Here is a 20,882-nt window from a genome sequence, read left to right as displayed (position 1 = left end):
GAACGTCTGAAACACAACATTGCAAGGTTTTATTTGGATGCAGGACAAAACAAAGAACAAAACAAGTGTGTTCTGGGGGAAATGTGTGTAAAAACTGCAGCATTCAGTTGTGTTGTTTGAGTGCAGTTCCTTATATTATTGGTGTGGGGGCCCTGTATAGTCCGCCTGCATAATACGGTAAATACAATAAGGAGGTAATACGAGGCATGCAAAGCAAATACATGAAGAACTGCATTAAGGTTACATAATAGATAAGAAATAAGATGGATCTGAATTGTCATAATTCCTGTTTAGGATCCTTTAAAGCAAGGATATTTAACTGAATTGTTTTGGATGCCACATTTCCAGAAAGCTAAGGACCATCCCTATTAGTCTTAGTTTGTATATTCCAGAGACATTACAGGAGCATTTAGCTTTTTTTAAATACCTTCTGCAAAAATGTGGTTTTTTTTAACAGAAATTGTGGGGCTCCAGTTTTATAGCCTAAACGGTGAAAAGGAGAGGACCTAAAATGGAACTTTGAGGAACACCACTGGTAAAAGGCTTGAAAGGGCATGTGATTTTGCAATGCACTGTGGGTGACGGGTAACCATTTTTGTTTGAAGTAGGGTTTGTTCACATGGCTGTACTGTACCTGCGATAATGTGAGAGAGAGAGCAACAAACTGAATTCAAATGAATCGTACCGCACTGAGATAAACTTTACCCCATTCCAAAGGCTCACTAGCTCTAAAAGATAGGTACAATTGATGGAATTGATCCATATGAGCACGTCCAATGGACAAAAGATTTGAGTAAGCTGCCAGCATTGTCGAAAGGAAAATTGTCTATTTTTCACCGACAGAGTCAATTTTTATGGCCTAGTGGTTAGAGTGTCCGCCCTGAGATCGGTAGGTTGTGAGTTCAAATCCCAGCCGAGTCATACTATAAAAATGGGACCCATTACCTCCCTGCTTGGCACTCAGCATTAAGGGTTGGAATTGGGGGTTAAATCACCATAAATGATTCTCGGGCGCGGCACCGCTGCTGGCCACTGCTCCCCTCACCTCCCAGGGGGTGATCAAGGGTGATGGGTCAAATGCAGAGAATAATTTTGCCGAATTTAGTGTGTGTGTGTGTGACAATCATTGGTAATTTAACTTAACTTTTATAGCTGTAAAGAAAGTCTGTTAGGGTCATTGACCTCTGTTCAAATTGCACGTAACCCTCAGCTTTTATCCCTCACGTGTTTGAGATGGAATGAGGGTGCCCAGCCTTATTTCATAAGCAATTTTCATTGAAGAAACAAGTCCATTATTACTTTGAAATACTTTGATTGTTGTGTTACTTCTTCGAAAATAATGCTCATTTATTTTTGTGCTTACCCAAGACGAAAAGTAAACAGAAAACTTGCTTTTTAAAAAATACTGTACTTTTTTTGTAGCCGACTGCTAGCTTGGCTAAATGCTACATGGTCTAACTGCATGAAACATGCTTTGACTCAAATTACCAGTGTGCAAATGCAGTGAACACACTAACATGTACCAGGTGATGGCTGGAAAAGTCATGTTTGATTGTCCCACGGCTGATATCCCGGCTATTTGCCGTTTTCTTTATTAGCTTCAAACCCCGACTTCTTTCGGCTTTGATTTCACGTTGGAAATAACAAAAATCTCACCATTGCTTTCACGGTGGAAATGAGAAAAACCTCGCCAAATCCTTTTTTTCCTTGATGTCAACATGACCACGATTGTGGCAGTCAATGATGCTGCACGTTCGTGCCATTTTTTTAACTTGTTAAAGGGGAAAAAACACAACATAAAGACGGAGCCTTGCATTCTACCATGTAAATAAGCGATTAAAGGCCTACTGAAATGAGATGTTCTTAGTTAAACGGGGATAGCAGGTCCATTCTATGTGTCATACTTGATCATTTTGCGATATTGCTATATTTTTGCTGAAAGGATTTAGTAGAGAACATCGACGACAAATTTCGCAACTTTTAGTCGCTAATAGAAAAGCCCTGCCTTTACCAGAAGTCACAGACGATGACGTCACCCGTTGATGGCTCCTCACATCCTCACATTGTTTTTAATGGAAGCAACCAACAAAAAGAGCTATTCGGACCGAGAAAACGACAATTTCCCCATTAATTTGAGCGAGGATGAAAGATTTGTGTTTGAGGATATTGATAGCGACAGACTAGAAAAAAACCAAGATTAAAAAAAATACGATAGCATTTTTTAGACACATTTACTAGGATAATTCTGGGAAATCCCTTATCTTTCTATTGTGTTGCTAGTGTTTTAGTGAGTTTAACAGTACCTGATAGTCGGAGGTGTGTGTCCACGGGTGTGTTGACGCCAGTGTCTCAGGGAAATCGACGGCAGCTTTATGGACGGCGCAAGCTCAGCTGATCTCCGGTAAGAAGCGACTTTTTACCACTATTTTCTCACCGAAACCTGCTGGTTCACAAGCGGTCGGGATCCATGTTCTCTTGACCGCGCTCTGATCCATAGTAAAGTTTCACCCCCGGGAATTTTAAACAAGGAATCACAGTGTTTGTGTGGCTAAAGGCTATAGCTTCACAACTCCATCTTTCTACTTTGACTTCTCCAATATTAATTAAACAAATTACAAAAGATTCAGCAACACAGATCTCCAAAATACTGTGTAATTATGCGGTTAAAGCAGACGACTTTTAGCTGTGTGTGTGCGCAGTACTAATATTTCCCAACAGTCCGTGACGTCACGCGTACATTTCATCATTCCGCGACGTTTTCAACAAGAAACTCCCGGGAAATTTAAAATTGCAATTTAGTAAACTAAAAAGGCTGTATTGGCATGTGTTGCAATGTTAATATTTCATCATTGATATATAAACTATCAGACTGCGTGGTCGGTAGTAGTGGGTTTCAGTAGGCCTTTAGGAGTCCAGCATGACCTACAATGCATTGCGTTTCCACATCACACTTTCAAGCCCTATAACCAAATAAGTTGAACAAATAAATACTGACTGCCTCTGAAGTAAACAAGCTATAGAAACAGCTTAGTTACATAACTTGTAAAATGTGTAACTGCCAAAAAAATGTGGATTAAAGGGGTGCCTTGAGGAACGCCTCAGTGATGTAAATCACATGTTCGGACCCTAGCGTTCTATGTTTGCAAGCAAAGTAAACATGTCAATGCAAGGATCTGTCAATGTGTGCACAGATGTCCAAGTTCCTCTGTACAACAGGAGAACTCTAGGGTTTTCAGGAATTTGTTGCAAAAGCAATTGTCTTCAAAGTTTTGAACTAAACTTGTGGGCCGGTACGGTGTCATTCCTGGACCACCAGTTGAATAGCCCGACTTGGAGTCAATAAACATAGACACTTGATTATGAAATGCTTTTAGACTGACAAACTGCATTGTTTGTTAAAATCTCTACCTCAGTAATTCTTGTGAGGACTCTGTATCATAAGAAAAGCACGTTAAGTGTGTAATTCGTGACACATGAGTGAATTCTGCAATTCCTCGAGTCGCAGTTTATGAATACTCACTGTTGTACACACACAATTTTATAGTATTTGGGATCTGCCTGGATCCGGTCCCAGGTGGGAACACTTGGTCTGTAACACAAAGGAACAACAAGAGCCAACGTAACCTCCTGGAGGTGTAAAGGCAAGGTGTCATACTAACATAAACAATGGTGAAGCTTCTCCTTTCAAGTAAAATCGCTACAAGTTTTCCACTTAGAACTTAGCGTGTAGGAGTTTTTTGTCTTCTTACTTGCAGCAACAACGTGAGTAATGTTTTTCTTCTGTGTCTGCCTAATCTGTGAAGGGAGAGGCGGTGAGTGTCAGTCACTGCCACCTTAGCCTGGAAGAGCCTATTGGGAATCTCCTATCGGGGGCTCGTTTGCAAAGTCATGGCCGCAGCTTCATAGTACAGTTGAGTGCAGTTCAGCAGATGGTCATCCACCCTGCACGGATGAGGCAACATGGGTGTGAGGGTAAGAGGGGGAGGGGCAGGAATCCAATGTGACATACTAAAGGATTTGCTGCATGTGTGCCATGTCAGATTAGACGAGCGGTGGGCTTTTATATCTGTCGATACACGTAAGGGGACGACACACCTTGTACCGCCTCCTAGGTTTGCAGGGAAAAAAAGATGGTGACGAACGCATAAGGGTTCATGGTATTGCAGTGGCTGTTTTACTCTTATAATCCGTATGACTCCAATTTATAAATCATTCTTAAAGGCCTACTGAAACCCACTACTACCCACCACGCAGTCTGATAGTTTATATATCAATGATGAAATATTAACATTGCAACACATGCCAATACGGCCTTTTTAGTTTACTAAATTACAATTTTAAATTTCCCGGGAGTTTCGTCTTGAAAATGTCGTGTAATGATAACGTGTACGCAAGACATCACGGGTTTTTAGGAAGTATGAGCGCTGCACACACACACAGCTAAAAGTCGTCTGCTTTAACGGCATAATTACACGGTATTTTGGAGATCTGTGTTGCTGAATCTTTTGCAATTTGTTCAATTAATATTGGAGAAGTCACAGTAGAAAGATGTAGTTGGGAAGCTTTAGCCTTTAGCAACACAAACGCACAGTGATTCCTTGTTTAAAATTCCTGCAGGTGAAACTTTAGTATGGAACAGAACGCGGTCAAGCAAACATGAATCACGACGGAATGTCAACCAGCAGGTTTCGGTGAGAAAATTGTGGTAAAAAGTCGCTTCTTACCGGAGAAAGGCTGAGCTTGTGCCGTCCATAAAGCTGCCGTCGAGTCCCCTGAGACATTGGCGTCAAGACACCCGTGGACGTACACCTCCGACTATCAGGTACTCTTTAACTCACTAAAACACTAGCAACACAATAGAAAGATAAGGGATTTCCCAGAATTATCTTAGTAAATGTCTCACTAAAAACATCGGAATCCATCCCAATGCAATCGCGTTTTGTTTTTTTTTACTTTTTGTTTTTTCTAGTCCGTCGCTATCAATATCCTCAAACACGAATCTTTCATCCTCGCTCAAATTAATGGGGAAATTGTCGTTTTCTCGGTCCGAATAGCACTTTTTGTTGGAGGCTCCCATTAAAATCAATGTAAATATGTGAGGAGCCATCAACATGTGACGTCATCGTCTGCGACTTCCGGTAGAGGCAGGGCATTTCTCTTTGGACTGAAAGTTGCAAACTCTATCGTGGATGTTCTCTACTAAATCCTTTCAGCAAAAAATATGGCAATATCGCGAAATGATCAATTATGACACATAGAATGGACCTGCTATCCCCGTTTGAATAAGAAAATCTCCTTTCAGTAGGCCTTTAAGACATAATTTGGTTGAATCTGTCTACGCTTAAAAGTTAGCACGATAACAGGCTTTGTTTAAAGGCTTCACTACATATCTTAAAATACAGCTTGGAGCTATGTCAACTGCCCATCAGCCAGATACAGACGTGGGAGCTGTAAGTTAGGTTGTTTTTTTGTTTTCAGCAAATATGCCAACCCAGCACGATGTTGCAGTAAAAATGGGATGTAATGTTAGCATCGTAGCTAACAAAGCTATATGGGGAAGTTGCTAACATTTTCCCCACTCCTTAGCGTTGCGTTATCGTATGTGATATATGTTGTCTATTACGTTGGACAGGTGCAGAGTTACAGTGAGGTGAAAAAGTGGATAAAGTGCACAATAGCGCTTCCTAGAGACAATTAAGTGTGAACAAGCACAGCTCATTAGCATTAAAGCTAGGGCTTGCTAAAATTAATTCCAGCATCCTTAGGCTGGACGTCCGAGATTAGGGGTGTCCAAACTTTTTCCACTGATAGCCGCACGCTGAAAAAAAAAGCCTGCGGGGTCCATTTTGATAGTTTTCATAGTCAAAACCAATACAATATTTATTGTGACCAGTAGGGCTACCCTCGATGTTGGTAAATGTTAAAGGTTCTGGAGACCCAAAAAGGTCTCAGTCATTAATGTGTTAAAAACAAGTCATAGATTTTTAACGCTAACTTCTGATTTATTCGTTGATATAAAGCTTTACATTTTTTTTTTCACCTTTCATGCCCTTTTTATCAAAGAAAACCAAGATTTTTTTGGGCAAAACCATAAAATATGCAATATTTTCCACAAAAAATGTTCAAACTGGAATATTTGATTTTAAGTAATCAGAGCCTTAAAAAGATAAATAATTCATAACAAAATTGCTTTTGGTTCATTATTACTTTTCAAACAATGACAATCAGAATAAAGGCCAGAGATGCACTCCTCACATAAAAGTGTTTCATGCATCCATATATATTAGTTTAACTTTCAATGCTTAAATTTCTAGATCAAACAAACAGTGGTATGTGTATCACCATTGGTACACTGGCTCTATCTAGTGATGTGCCAAATATTCAAACACAGTGTTACTTGATCAAACTGCATGTAATGTTACTGTGGCCGAAAATATCAAATACACTTGTTAAATAAAACGTATGCTTTGTTTTTAATGAATACTTAGTCCTACTATGCTACCGTATTTTAATGTTGGCCATTATGGTGGTATTTGGAGAGCCAAGTGTTTTCTGATGTGGTACTTGGTAAAAAAAAAAAAAAAAAAAAGTTTGAAAACCGCTGGTCCAGACCAACTTCAGATCTATCTGTCTATTATAATTTTTTTTTTTTTTTCGAGCCATTCTAGTTTTAAAGTAAAAAAAAAACTGCCTGCATGGCAGCTTTGTGTTATTGGTGTCACTATAGTAAAATTTTCTCATTACGATGCACCTGTTTGCTCTTTTGTTCCACTTGTCTATGGGGTTTTTTGTAATAGCATTTTAAATATGTGTTGCGGGCCGCACTTTGGACACCCCTAACCTCGATAGTTCAAAATAGTAAATAACGTGGCGCAAAGGTATAATCACAAATAAGTATAGCATCAATGTACAGTAGTGGGACTTTTGAAATACAAACCCAGTTTCCATATAAGTTGGGAAATTGTGTTAGATGTAAATATAAACGGAATACAATGATTTGCAAATCCTTTTCTACCCATATTCAATTGAATGCACTACAAAGACAAGATATTTGATGTTCAAACTCATAAACTTTATTTTTTTTTTTTTCAAAAATTAATTAACTTAGAATTTCATGGCTGCAACACTGTAACGATTGCATGGCATCGTTATGCGGAGTCGTTCTCTCAATGATGCAGTCGAGCTTCGAACACAGCGTGAAGGTAAAAAACAATGATTTATTAAAATTAAATCAGACATTAAATCAGACTATGAAAAAAACAAACTTGCACAAGGCACAAAAGGCAAACCAAAAGAGCTAGGAGCTAGAAAAACAACTGGGGCTTAGCATGGACGCAGGCAGAAATAGAAAACCGGGGACAAAACGTCGTCACTTGTTGTGAGAACACAAACTAGGAAGCAAGGTAAATGAACAAAGGAGGCAGGCTTAAATCAGGACAGTAATTACAAAAACAGGTGTGCCTCCGGAAACAAGTAGCAGGTGAAAATAATACGTTACTATGGTGACAGAACAAACAAGGAAGTGCATCCAGGAACTAAGGCAAACATTAGCAGAACAAAACCTAAAACATAATATGATCCGGGCAGCGGATCATAACAAACACGTGCCATGTAGTTGGGAAAGGGCATGTTCACCACTGTGTTACATCACCTTTTCTTTTAACAACACTCAATAAAAAATTGGGAACTGAGGAAACTAATTGTTGAAGCTTTAAAAGTGGAATTCTTTCCCATTTTTGTTTTATGTAGAGTTTCAGTCGTTCAACAGTCCGGGGTCTCCGCCGTCGTGTTTTACGCTTAATAATGCGCCACGCATTTTTAATGGGAGACAGGTCTGGACTGCAGGCGGGCCAGGAAAGTACCCGCACTCTTTTTTTACGAAGCCACGCTGTTTTAACACTTGTCTTGCTGAAATAAGCAGGGGCGTCCATGATAATGTTGCGTGGATGACAACATAGGTTGCTCCAAAACCTGTATGGATCTTTCAGCATTAATGGTGCCTTCACAGATGTGTAAGTTCCCCATTCCTTGGGCACTAATGCACCCCCATACCATCACAGATGCTGGCTTTTCAACTTTGTGCCTATTACAATCCTAATGGTTATTTTCCTCTTTGTCCTGGAGTACACCATATTTCCAAATATAATTTGAAATGTGGACTCGTCAGACAACAGAACACCTTTTCACTTTGTATCAGTCCATCTTAGATGAGATTGGGCCCAGCCAAGTCGGCGGCGTTTCACGATATTGTTGATAAATGGGTTTGGCTTTGCACAGTAGACTTTTAACTTGCACTTACAGATGTAGCAACCAACTGTAGTTACTGACAGTGGTTTTATGAAGTGTTCCTGAGCCCATGTGATGATATACTTTAGAGATTGATGTCGGTTTTTGATGCAGTACCGCCTGAGGGATCAAAAGTCCGTAATATCATTACTTACGTGCAGTGATTTCTCCAGATTCTCTGAACTTTTTGATGATTTTACAGACCGTAGATGGTAAAATCCCTAAATTCCTTCCAATAGCTCATTGAGAAATGTTGTTCTAAAACTGTTCGACAATTTGCTTACAAAGTGGTGACCCTCACCCCATCCTTGTTTGTGAATTACTTAGCATTTCATGGAAGCTGTTTTTATACCCAATCATGGCACCCAACTGTTCCCAATTAGCCTGCACACCTGTGGGATGTTCCATATAAGTGTTTGATGAGCATTCCTCAACTTTATCAGTATTTATTGCCACCTTTCCCAACTTCTTTGTCACGTGTGCTGGCATGAAATTCTAAAGTTAATGATTATTTGCACCAAAAAAATGTTTATCAGTTTGAACAGCAAATATGTTGTCTTTGTAGCATATTCAACTGAATATGGGTTGAAAATGATTTGCAAATCATTGTATTCCGTTTATATTTACATCTAACACAATTTCCCAACTCATATGGAAACAAGGTTTGTAAAATACAGTACAAATGATTATGATGGTCACCGCAGCGTGCAAAAACAAAATTACCTTTGACCACCTTATTAGATGAGCAGTATGACGACCCCCTAGTACTGTGTGTGTGTGTTTGTGTGTGTGTGTGCGCGCGCGCTTACGTGTGTGTATATGGACACAACACAGAAATAATATATTGTCACTGAAGCGTCTTTTTGCCGTTTGGGAGCATATTTTTAACTTTTTGACACTCGATAAAGTGTGACTTTGTAATACTTCCATTGAGGTACATGAGTGTAGATTGTGTACCTGAAGGAAAAGAAATGGACTCCTACTGTACTCCTACTTCTGATAGTGTAGAGGAATGTGTTGCATCTGAGCTTGAAACTCTAGCTTTCCCAGTCAGGGCCGCCCAGCCCGTCATCATCAGAGTCTGACTCCGGCGAGGCCTCTTTGATACGGCGGAGTGCCTCATAGATGCTTCTGGTAAGAGGGTCACTGGCAGCCTCGTCCTGACCTTTCCTCTCTTTCTGCGGGACTTGCCTCAACTTGACCCCCTTGCGGATCTGTACTAAGATGCTGTTAGGGTCATCGTCACTGTCGGCGGGAGGAGGAAGGGGCCGCTGGTCCACCTTCTTCAGGTGGAAGCTGCCTCTCTTCAGGGAGGCCAGCACCTCGTCCATGGGGGAACTCGCTGCACAAAGGAAGACAGGAAGTGACTGACAATTAAGGTGGAATCTCAGATTTACCAAACCTCATTACATGAACTTTTTGATTTACAAACCAATGACCGAATAAAAATATGCTTTGTAGTACAAACCTTGTCTCAGACTACAAATGCTTTTTCCACCCACTGTGTGCCTTGCAGTGCAGCACATCCATGGCTGATCGATTCCTGGTGCTCATTCAGTCAGCGAATTTTTTCAGCATTTTCGCAGCGTTTGTCTAGTTTTGTTAGCACTATTTGGTTTTAAAGAAAGCAATGGGCAAGCAATGTGTGGTGACAAACATTCATGAAGTATCCACAGCGTTGTTGACACTGCCTCTCCATTCCCATTTTCTTCCACTGCAGACCCAGAAGATTAACCGACAAGGTAAAGTGGATGTTATGTTTTATTCCTTCATTGTAGTGACCTGGCTGTTAAAGTTAAGGAATTTTGTGATTTCAAACCATGGGTGCACCACAGGGTTAGTGACAATGTGTGTACGTGTCAGCAGGGCGGCTGAAAATGAAGACAGTTCATCTAGTTGTTGTTTTGACTTTAATATCAAATAAAACGTTGATCCATCACCATCTTGTTATATTTGTTTTATAAACAGTACTGTACAGCTATTTATCTTGTGTTCGAAGTGTACAAACTTTTACTAGAAAATTTCCTTTTGTCAAGAACCATTATTCATTAATTCTTATGGAGAATTTGTGTTGTATTAAGCAGAACGGGGCTAGTAGTAGTGAAAGTCTGCCTGGTTGTCGACCAATGTCGTTCTTCTTCTCATGCAAACGAGTTGAGACTGAATCAGGAGCGCCTCTGCTGGTTGCAGCCAAGTATTGAAACATTGCCACTGACAGGTAGGCATTGGTACCTTCCACATTTGAACTGACACGGTATTTTGGATCTATACGGGTTCTCAACTGTATCAATTTTTGGTGCTTTTGTGTGTGTTCATAAATGCTACTTGTTTAATTATGAAATATATTTTTTATCTATCTAAAAAAAGGCTTATTATGACAACTGTGCAGTCCAATTGTTATATTTAGTTTTCTAATACATTTCTGAGTCTCATTTGCAAGTATAACACAGTGGACTTTGCATGCAGCTGCAATTCCAAGACATTAGATGACTACGATATGCTGCCGAGCTTGAACGTAGTCTTATCCATGAAGCCATTCTAGTTTAATGCTGCACCCTACAAAGTGTTTATACTATAAGTATTGGACTTATAACACACCAGCTGTTTTATTGTAACATGCATTTTAGTTGTAGTTTTCATTACCAAGTTTAGAGGTGTTGAAATTGCAATGTGAAATCGCAAATGCTAATCACTAGCATATAAATCAGGCGTGTCCAAACATTATGACTTAGGGGCTGCATTGGGCTAAAAAAAATGTTTTCAGGGGCCAAAAGCCGACTGCATGTAAAGTCACAATATATCTATATACCCACATATATAGCCTATACATGGATAAGTGTACATATATAATGGATATGTAATTAATAGTTAATATAATTGGATATTAATAACAAGTGAAAATTCGACTCCTACCTTGTTTATTTCTGTGACGGCCTCCTTAAAATGTTGTAATGAATCAGAAATATCAACCAGCTACAATGTGCCAAACATGAATAAGTGTGCAGAGTATTTTGCATTTTTCCTATCACGCATTACAGGAGATTTAAATGGGTGTAATTTTGAATTATAAATGGGTTGTACTTGTATAGCGCTTTTCTACCTTCAAGGTACTCAAAGCGCTTTGACACTACTTCCACATTTACCCATTCACACACACATTCACACAATGATGGAGGGAGCTGCCATGCAAGGCGCCAACCAGCACCCATCAGGAGCAAGGGTGAAGTGTCTTGCTCAGGACACAATGGACGTGACGAGGTTGGTACTAGGTGGGATTTGAACCAGGGACCCTCGGGTTGCGCACGGCCACTCTGCCACTGCGCCACGCCGTCCCATGTGTTGTGTTTGGACATTTCTTTATAATATCCACAAAGTTCAGTGAGCAGGTTGTGTTATGTGTGACCATGTGTGTTGACTAGTTATGTTAATTTACCGTATTTCCTTGAATTGCCGCCGGGGCGCTAATTGATTTAAAACCTCTTCTCACTCCTGTGTTTACCAAGGGCATGCGGTAAAAGTAAGCATTCGCTAATTATTTTAAAACCTCTTCTCACTCCGGCACTTACCAAAGGCATGCAGTAAAAATTTGAGTGTGATGTAAGCTTGGACCTTAAATCCTACTGAATAGCTCTTAATCTTCTTCCCTTTATGCAATTTCAAATTACCGGTATTGAAATCAGCCTCCTCCATTTTGAAAATGAGGACAGGGGAAGTGTCACTCGTGACGTCACGAGTTTGACCAGGCGGTAATACTAAGCATGCGCTAATTATTTTGCGAAGCGAGTTTGACCCGGCAGTAATTTAAGGCAGGCGCATACTATATGGCCTGCGGCAATTCAAGGAAATACGGTATTTGTGCCATGGGTTGGAAAAGTTGTTGGCATTGATTGGGTCATATATAAAAATATGGTGCTTAGACACTTCAAAGTACAATTCTTGGTCATTAACTTGAATTACTCACAATGTCTGCTATATAGTGACAAGGATGCAGCAATTATACTGTCAGATATTTAAAATTAAGGTGGAGGCACCTCTCACACCATATTCCTTATAAACACGTGACGTTAAAATGAACACGCCGGCGGATCTATATGGAAAGGCCAATGTGAATTAGCATCAAGCTGGCACATTTTAGAAAAGTGGAGCCTTGCTTTATGTTCATGCATTCTTGCTTTGCTGGCCTGTAGACTTGGAAAATTGCCTTGAGGCAGTTTGGCTGAATTTGCGCTAAGTGCTCCTTGAGTGATTGTTTCCTTGCCAAGTGTTTAAGCTAGTGTTTAGTCTGCAAACGGACGTGACGTCATAAGCAAATAAAGGTATCAATATAGGGCATTGTTTAAATGTTCTTGTGAATCGACAACAGGGGGCACATACGTGGATCGGTCGGTGCCTACAAAAGTACCGAATTCTGTACTAAACCCTACTGGCAAGTATAGACAGTTGAATGAACAAATACCTCGTCTGTTGCGGCCGTCAAACTCTGGAGTCTTCCTTAGTTTTTTGCGGGCGCTCACCAGCTGGCTGCTGTCAAAGAAGCGAGGGTGGAAGGGGCCGAGCGGAGAGAGAGGAAGCACTTCTGCACCACTCTTCTCCTCCGAGGGGGACACCTGCTCCCGTATTGGCAGGAGAGGCGGAGGAGGCGGCGGAGGTGGCGGTGATGCAGGAGATGCCAGCAGGGAAGACAGGGAGCAGGGAGAGCAGAAGGAATCAGCGGGACTGGGCACAGGCAGTGGAGGAAGTGACGCTGCCAGGCCTGCGACAGGCTGGCTGGTGAGCGCGGAGCTGAGGTCCGTCTGCACGCTGGTGCTGAGGAACAAGGGCCGCTTGCCCGGACTCCGTGTGCTAACGTGGTCGGAACGCTCCTCCCTCTCGTTTCCGGCATCCGTTGTTACGATCTTTCCCCGCTCTCTCCTTCTGCTGTGGGCCACACGCATTCGAGTGGACTTCAGAATCACCTGACCCGGGTACCGCTGTGCACACAGAGGTAAAGATCAGAGGGGAAAAGAAGGTCATGAATCCCTTCATTGTACCTGCTTGAAAGTGCGAAGTCGATCCAGAGTCCTTTGCCTCTCTTGACGCACTCTGCTGTTCTTTCTCTCATCCTCCTCTTCATCAAGCCTCAGCTGGAGAATTAAGACAAATGTATTTAAAAATGCTTTGCAGTCGAACAGACAAGCAAAGCGATAACACATATACCTGTAAGACGTGCTGAGATAAGACGTCTTTCTGCGTGCTTTGCCGCATCTGCTGTTTCTCCATGTGGTTTGACACGCATATCTCCTACACAAACAAGAGGAACGCCTTACACAACATGAGCTAGTTTTGGATGAGGTTGAGGTCAAGTTCCTAGCCCCCCAAAATGCATCCAACCTTGCATTTAGTAACCTAATTAGAAACATGTGCCAACAATTGAAGAATAAATGTTGCTCTTGTTTGTGTGACACATGCATACACACCCGCTTGCTCCTCAAATAAGAGCGCTTGGCAGTGATGCGTCCCCTTCGCGCCTCCAGTCGCCGTGCGCTGACCTGAAGCCTGTGCAGTTCTTCCTTCTCTGCAGTGTCCTCTTGGGTAATATCTGCTGCGCTTTCGAAGGTGTCGTAATACACCACCTCATTGTGACGTTCTGCATGACACGTACATAAACATGTAATACGTTAGAACAGAGTGATAATCAAAAGGTAATTTGAGTCTGGGCCCAAAATTGGTTCTCCTGGTACTGCGGTTTTAATCCCACAGTCCAGAATCCTGCATGTTAGAGTCAGTGGACTCTATATCAGACCTTTAAAGGCCTACTAAAATGAGATTTTCTTATTTAAACGGGAATAGCAGGTCCATTCTATGTGTCATACTTGATCATTTCGCGATATTGCCATATTTTGCTGAAAGGATTTAGTAGAGAAAATCGACGATAAAGTTCGCCACTTTTGGTACTTCCTGAAAAAGCCTCGCCTTTATCGGAAGTCGCAAACGATGACGTCACATGTTGAGGGCTCCTCACATATTCACATTGATTTTAATGGGAGCCTCCAACAAAAACAGTTATTCGGACCGAGAAAACGAAAATTTCCCCATTAATTTGAGCGAGGATGAAAGATTCGTGTTTAAGGATATTGATAGCGACAGACTAGAAAAAAAAAAAAAAAACGAGTTAAAAAAAAAAACGCGATACCATTGGGACGTATTACGATGTTTTTAAACACATTTACTAGAATAATTCTGGGATATCCCTTATCTTTCTATTGTGTTGCTAGTGTTTTAGTGAGTTAAATAGTACCTGATAGTCGGAGGTGTACGTCCACGGGTGTCTTGACGCCAATGTCTCAGGGGACTCGACGGCAGCTGTACGGACGACATAAGCTCAGCTGATATCCGGTAAGTGGCGACTTTTTAACCACAATTTTCTCACCGAAACCTGCTGGTTGACATTCGGTTGGGATTCATGTCTGCTTGACCGCGCTCTGATCCATAGTGCAGTTTCAGCTCCGGGAATTTTAAACAAGGAATCACCGTGTGTTTGTGTGGCTAAAGGGTAAAGCTTCCCAACTCCATCTTTCTACTGTGACTTCTCCAATATTAATTGAACAAATTGTAAAAGATTCAGCAACACAAATCTCCAAAATACTGTATAATTATGCCGTTAAAGCAGACGGCTTTTACCTGTGTGTGTGCAGCGCTCATACTTCCTAAAAACACGTGACGTCTTGCGTACACGTCATCATTACACAACGTTTCCAAGACGAAACTCCCGGGAAATTTAAAATTGTAATTTAGTAAACTAAAAAAGCCGTATTGGCATGTGTTGCAATGTTAATATTTCATCATTGATGTATAAACTATCAGACTGCGTGGTGGGTAGTAGTGGGTTTCAGTAGGCTTTTAAATCAGATTTTAAATTAGGCCTTGGACATTGAAACTGTAGCCACCATTATGATGTGCACTGCTGTTTAAAGTCTTGACCTATACAAAGTATTTCAAGGGTTGGAATTTGCGCTATTAAGCGATATAGGGGTTATTACGGAGTCACAGCCGATCAGACGAGGCACCTAGCAGAGTGGGCGAGGTTTGTTTCCAGAGCAGCCAGCCTGAAATGCAGGTGCCAGCAGATTTTTACAACAAAGTTCTGCAGAAAAGTGATGTATCAGATTGTAGTTGTTTTTCACCCTCTGCCTTCATATATCGCCGTGTTTGATGCATTTTTGCTGTGTTTTGCTTGACTGTAAAATATGTTGATCAAGGAGGTGGTCTGAGAAGTAAAAGAGGAGCAACGTCCAGATGTTGTTAATATTCACCTTTTTTTTTTATTGTTCATAGTTAATATTGTAAATCCCACATTCTATCATTTGCATAGTCTCATTCGATAAAAAAAATGTAATTCCATTTATTTTATTTTTTTGAGGTAGTCTGTCATAACGTTTTTAGCATTGTATCAGACAATATTGTGAGTTATTGTATTAGCTTCACGGTGGAAGAGGGGTTAGTGCGTCTGCCTCACAATACGAAGGTCCTGCAGTCCTGGGTTCAATCCCAGGCTCGGGATCTTTCTGTGTGGAGTTTGCATGTTCTCCCCGTGATTGCGTGGGTTCCCTTCGGATACTCCGGCTTCCCCCAACTTCCAAAAACATGCACCTGGGCACTTGGCAACACTAAATTGGCCCTAGTGTGTGAATGTGTGTGTGACCGTTGTCTGTCTATCTGTGTTGACCCTACGATGAGGTGGCGACTTGTCCAGGGTGTACACCGCCTTCCACCCGATTGTAGCTGAGATAGGCGCCAGCGCCCCCCGCCACCCCAAAAAAGGGAATAAGCGGTAGAAAATGGATGGATGGATGGTATTATTGTTCCTGAGGAAGAGGGACAAAAGCACACATACTGTACGCAGATTTTTACAGCTGTATATATATAGATATATGTATATCTATGTGTGTGTGTACGTGTGTATATATATATATAATTATAATTTTATATGTACATAACCTTTGCCCCAGTGTGTAAAAATCAACATTGATTGATTATCAATTAAAATTTTCTTTAGCGACTTTGTCAACAATAAAAAATCTTTGTCAAATAATTTATATAAGGCAGTAATTGTTGCAGCCTTAGTGCAGACACATACATAGGTCAAAGGATCCACTTAGTGGCCTTTTTTAATTAAAGCAATTTTAGTATTTTTCTTTTTTTTTTTTAATGATGTGCTCTGAAGTACACTTTGCACATGTAAGTATATGTAGGTTGTGGTGAAAAAATTAAATGATAAAAGATTACATAAGCATGTTTTTAACTGTGTATCAAAAATAGCAGGTTACGGCTAAATGGCTGTGAGAAACAGTTGATCCTCCCTAATTTCAACAGGTGGTTCCATGGTGTAATGGTTAGCGCTCTGGACTCTTGAATCCAGCAATCTGAGTTCAAATCTCGGTGGGACCTGAATTTTTTAATTTAATTTCATACTCAAAATAAAATTCACCTAATAGGACATACACACATTTATAATGTAGAGTATTAAAGTTTAGTCAGTACATGTTGTGTTGGACTGAACGGGAATATACTAAATGGGGTGGAAACTGGCTTTTTGCCCTAAAGCAGCCATGACTGCTGGAATGAAGACATACCTGTCATCTGTCTTCGAATGCTGTCGAGCTGGGCTGTGAGAAGCAGCTCTTCACACTGAAGGATCTCCGACTGGATGTCATACAGTTGCAACTGTAGCTCATAGTACTGGGACTCCATGTGGTCCAGTAGGGTCATGGCATGCTCGCTGCTACACAGGTTCTGCATCTGAGCGGACGCAACACACACACACACAGGGCTTGTGACATGTGACTGTGACATGACGATGGGTACTATTTGTTCCCTTGCACACCTCTTCTCTAAGCGTGTGCTTCTGTTGTTCCAGGCTGATCTCCCGGGCTCTCTGCAGCTGCAGGGTTTCCTTGGCGACAGAGTAGCGGAGTCTCTCCATGCGCTCCACTGCTGCTGTCCACGAGGCCTTACCAAACTTGCGCTGGTCCACCTTCATACGCTCATAAACACCTGCAAAAACACATAATCAAATATATGATGAAGATGAAGAATTAAGTGTGGCAACATGACCAAAAACATCATGGTGTCTCCCACAACTGCTTTTTTTTTTAATGTCACACAGCTGAGGTTTTATTTCATAGGAGTGGGACATCTAGTGGTCACAATTGGGCATTACACACTCTCACAGTTTATTCCTTTAGAATAGAAAATATGTTTATTGCCATTTGCACAGGTATGTGACAGTATGGGCACATTGTAATTATTGTTTGTTTCTCTCTGAGTCAGCTTCTATATAAAAAAAGAGTTTAAGAAATAGAACAGCTATGTAAAAAAAAAAAAAAAAAAAGCTGGATTTCAAAATTTGCAACTGGCTAGATATGTCACTCATAAGAAACATTAAACTGATATAAATACCACCACTTGTAAACATATACTTTACAGGAGCACAACAAATGGCATGACCTGATAAGACGTGTCATAGAACATATATTCTCAAGTTAAATTGTATATTTGGAATACCTTTGCTATATATATATATATATATATATATATATATATATATATATATATATATATATATATATATATATACCATATATATACAGTATATATATATATGTATATATACATTTATGTACATATTTTCAAAGCTACACTTGAGTTGCAACTTTTTTGAAAAATCTGAACATGAGTATTGAATTTTCTAAATTGTAACATACATTTTTAAACGTATAAAACAAATACTACTAGAAATTAAACCACAGAATTTGACGTAGTTCCATGAATAGACATAAATATTACCTTACACAATATTTTCCCAAAAATATTGTACCTCATAAAATTCACCTGCAAGTCTTTCAGTATATTTTTGTGACCTTCATTTTTGTAATGTTTCTTTATACCTTTTGATGCTTTTTGAAACCTATAAATGCATGTTCAGTAGGCGCTTACACATAAAATTTAAGGATCAGATGCAGATTTTATGGCTTATGAATATGTAAATATTAGTAAAATTGGTTCAAATTATTTAACGTTTGACAAATGCTAAAATAATAACAATAATTTAATGTCATAATTAATGTATGAATAATAAAAAAAATATTGGAGAAAAAGCTACCTGTCATAAAAAAACTGAAAGTTAGACACACAATTATTCAAAAACCTCGCAGACAATTATAACATCCTTACAGAAGGTAATAACTTGGTGTGTAAAATTGTGAAGCTAACTCTGTAAAATGTGTTTGAATGGGTTTTGGATCAATTGGGTGCCCTTTGCTTAGCTGCAGCCTACATGGCTTGATTGATTATTAACACACATTGGTGCCAATCACACAGGGTCAATCAGGGGCCAAGCCATGAACTATGTGTGTGACATGATGTGGACATAAAGTTACATTACCTTTCTGCGCTCTCGCAGTTGTCTCAAAGTATTTTACAGTGAATTCCTGGATAATAAGGACTGCCTCCTGAGCTTTCCTCTGCCAATCAGAGTCTTCCTTCTTCAGGGCTTCAACGCGCCTCGGGCCCAGGTAGTCGTTCTCCATGGAGATCTGTTAAAGGGGGGCATTATCACTCACTATTTGTCAACAACACAAGCCAGTGAATATCGACATGTTTTCAAACAAGTCTGGTTTGTTGATGCGTGTAACTGATTGAAAAATATGCTTGAATCAAATTTAAAAAGTTGATTCAAGCACATTTTTCACTCAGTTTTATGGTGTGCATTAACATTTTAAAAAGTGTTAGCTGTCATTATTTTTGATTTTACAATTGACTTTATCGGGTTCTATAAAAAAAAATCCAAACAATCTAAAAACAACAAGGCTAAAGCATTCATTTCTCTGAGGGTCATTATTGAGTCAATTAGATAAAAGCTGCGTTATAATTTTTAGTACACATCAGCTTTGCAGCATTTGGTTTTAAGCCAAAGCATTGCAGCAGTTCAGCCAGTCTCTTAACTATACTGGGTCATGTCAGAGAGGGGGGATGGGGAGTCATGGTGTAAAAATTTACAACCCTGTCAGGCTATAGCATGGGGTTCCATGGTGTAATGGTTAGCACTCTGGACTCTGAATCCAGCGATCCGAGTTCAAATCTCGGTGGGACCTGCGTCATTTTGGAACTTGTTCTCCAAAAAAAAAGGAAATGTAGTACATTGAAACACATCTAAGGAAGAAAGTAAAGCTAAAGCAGATGACAAGGCGTAATTTATTCATGTGCCTCAAAGGCTGCAGGTAACTGGAGATTACCAGCATGCTGCTCACCACCCACTTTCACATTCACTATTTAAACACCATGTGACCTCAATAATGGTCTGTATCTTTAAAACACACAAGCATAATTTTAATGAGATCAAAAAACAATTATAATTTTTACATTTTGCCTATAAAAAATAGCGATGTTCAGTTTTGACTGACTGTTCCGGAGGCAGTGGAGTGACCCAAATTTAAGACCATACATTGAAAAATAAGCTGTGTATTTGAGGTTTAAATATCTCTACATGTGAATTAAAAAGGCAATAAAAATGTCTTGACTTTCCAATTACAAAAAACAAATGCAAAATCAAAGTTTATTGCGTTCAAAAGGAATTTTGCATTATTCTTATATTTATATATTGTGATTACATTAATGTTTAATTTGGTGTCAGAATAATGTTGACAATAATATCGTTTATCGGCAATAATTTGTGGGTAAGGATGTCACGGTATGAACATTTGTTATCACGGTTATTGTGACCAAAATTAGCACGGTTATCGTTATTATTGCGCTATTTTTAAATGTGCTGAAAAAAATTTACAGGTACTTAAACTGAACTTTTACCAAGTTTTATTAAAAAAAAGAAAAACACAAACAAAACCTTCAAAATTATTTCCTTTGTAGAAGAAACATTATTGAAGATAAGAACACTGTGTTTCATGTACCTCAAGTCGAAATTGAATGTGCACATGTAAGCAATACATAATTACAAACCAAATAATATGGCAGAAACAAAATATCAACATAAATAAAAGAAATAAATGTGAAAATTGTGCAAGGTGGCACCTTATTGACATAAGAGATGAATAAATAAAAACAAATGTAAGAAATGTGCAAGATGGCAACTGATGGCCATAAGATGCAGCTGCACTTAAAAAAAATTGAGTTAATTTATGAGATCTAGTCTTACACCAAAAATAATAAAAACAATTATTAATCAAGATTACTGATTATGTTTGGTAAAATAGTGTTGGAGTGGGGTGTAAACACAACGCCATTATGTAATTTCTAAAGTTTAATAAAAAGGATATAAATAAACGTTAGAGACAAATATTTGTGTTTTTGTTCATTAAAATTCAGCTTATTCTCATTACATGATGCCTTTATCTCAATTTTTTCATTTCGATAGAGACTTTTTAGTTTTACTTATGAACATTTTGTGTACATTTACATGTACTAATAGCATACTTGCCAACCCTCCCGGATTTTCCGGGAGACTCCCGAAATTCAGCACCTCTCCCGAAAACCTACCGGGACAAATTTTCTCCCGAAAATCTCCCGAAATTCAGGCGGAGCTGGAGGCCATGCCCCCTCCA

At 39.7% G+C, this 20,882-nt stretch overlaps 1 protein-coding gene and 1 non-coding gene across 2 annotated transcripts in view; one reads left to right on the top strand and one right to left on the bottom strand.

Annotated features, from left to right (window-relative positions):
• Nucleotides 1-5: 5 nt before the first annotated feature.
• Nucleotides 6-20,882, bottom strand: part of LOC133556438 (junction-mediating and -regulatory protein-like) — a 43,122-nt gene continuing 22,245 nt past the window's right edge. The window contains exons 3-10 of the mRNA XM_061906358.1: nucleotides 18,710-18,860; nucleotides 17,150-17,319; nucleotides 16,899-17,064; nucleotides 13,743-13,912; nucleotides 13,483-13,566; nucleotides 13,317-13,409; nucleotides 12,743-13,256; nucleotides 6-9,628 (exon numbers count right to left, since the gene is read on the bottom strand). Coding sequence (XP_061762342.1) covers nucleotides 9,324-9,628; nucleotides 12,743-13,256; nucleotides 13,317-13,409; nucleotides 13,483-13,566; nucleotides 13,743-13,912; nucleotides 16,899-17,064; nucleotides 17,150-17,319; nucleotides 18,710-18,860 — 1,653 coding nt within the window. The 3' untranslated portion in view covers nucleotides 6-9,323. The remainder of the gene's footprint in view (nucleotides 9,629-12,742; nucleotides 13,257-13,316; nucleotides 13,410-13,482; nucleotides 13,567-13,742; nucleotides 13,913-16,898; nucleotides 17,065-17,149; nucleotides 17,320-18,709; nucleotides 18,861-20,882) is intronic.
• trnaq-cug (transfer RNA glutamine (anticodon CUG)) lies at nucleotides 19,347-19,418 on the top strand. Its single transcript has one exon. It is a non-coding gene; the product is annotated as a tRNA-Gln (tRNA).

The sequence above is a fragment of the Nerophis ophidion genome, linkage group LG07 (genome assembly GCF_033978795.1).
Source record: "Nerophis ophidion isolate RoL-2023_Sa linkage group LG07, RoL_Noph_v1.0, whole genome shotgun sequence".
In the NCBI taxonomy this organism is placed as follows: domain Eukaryota; kingdom Metazoa; phylum Chordata; class Actinopteri; order Syngnathiformes; family Syngnathidae; genus Nerophis; species Nerophis ophidion.
Note: the sequence above shows the minus strand (reverse complement) of the source record. Positions and strands in the feature narration are given on the sequence as shown.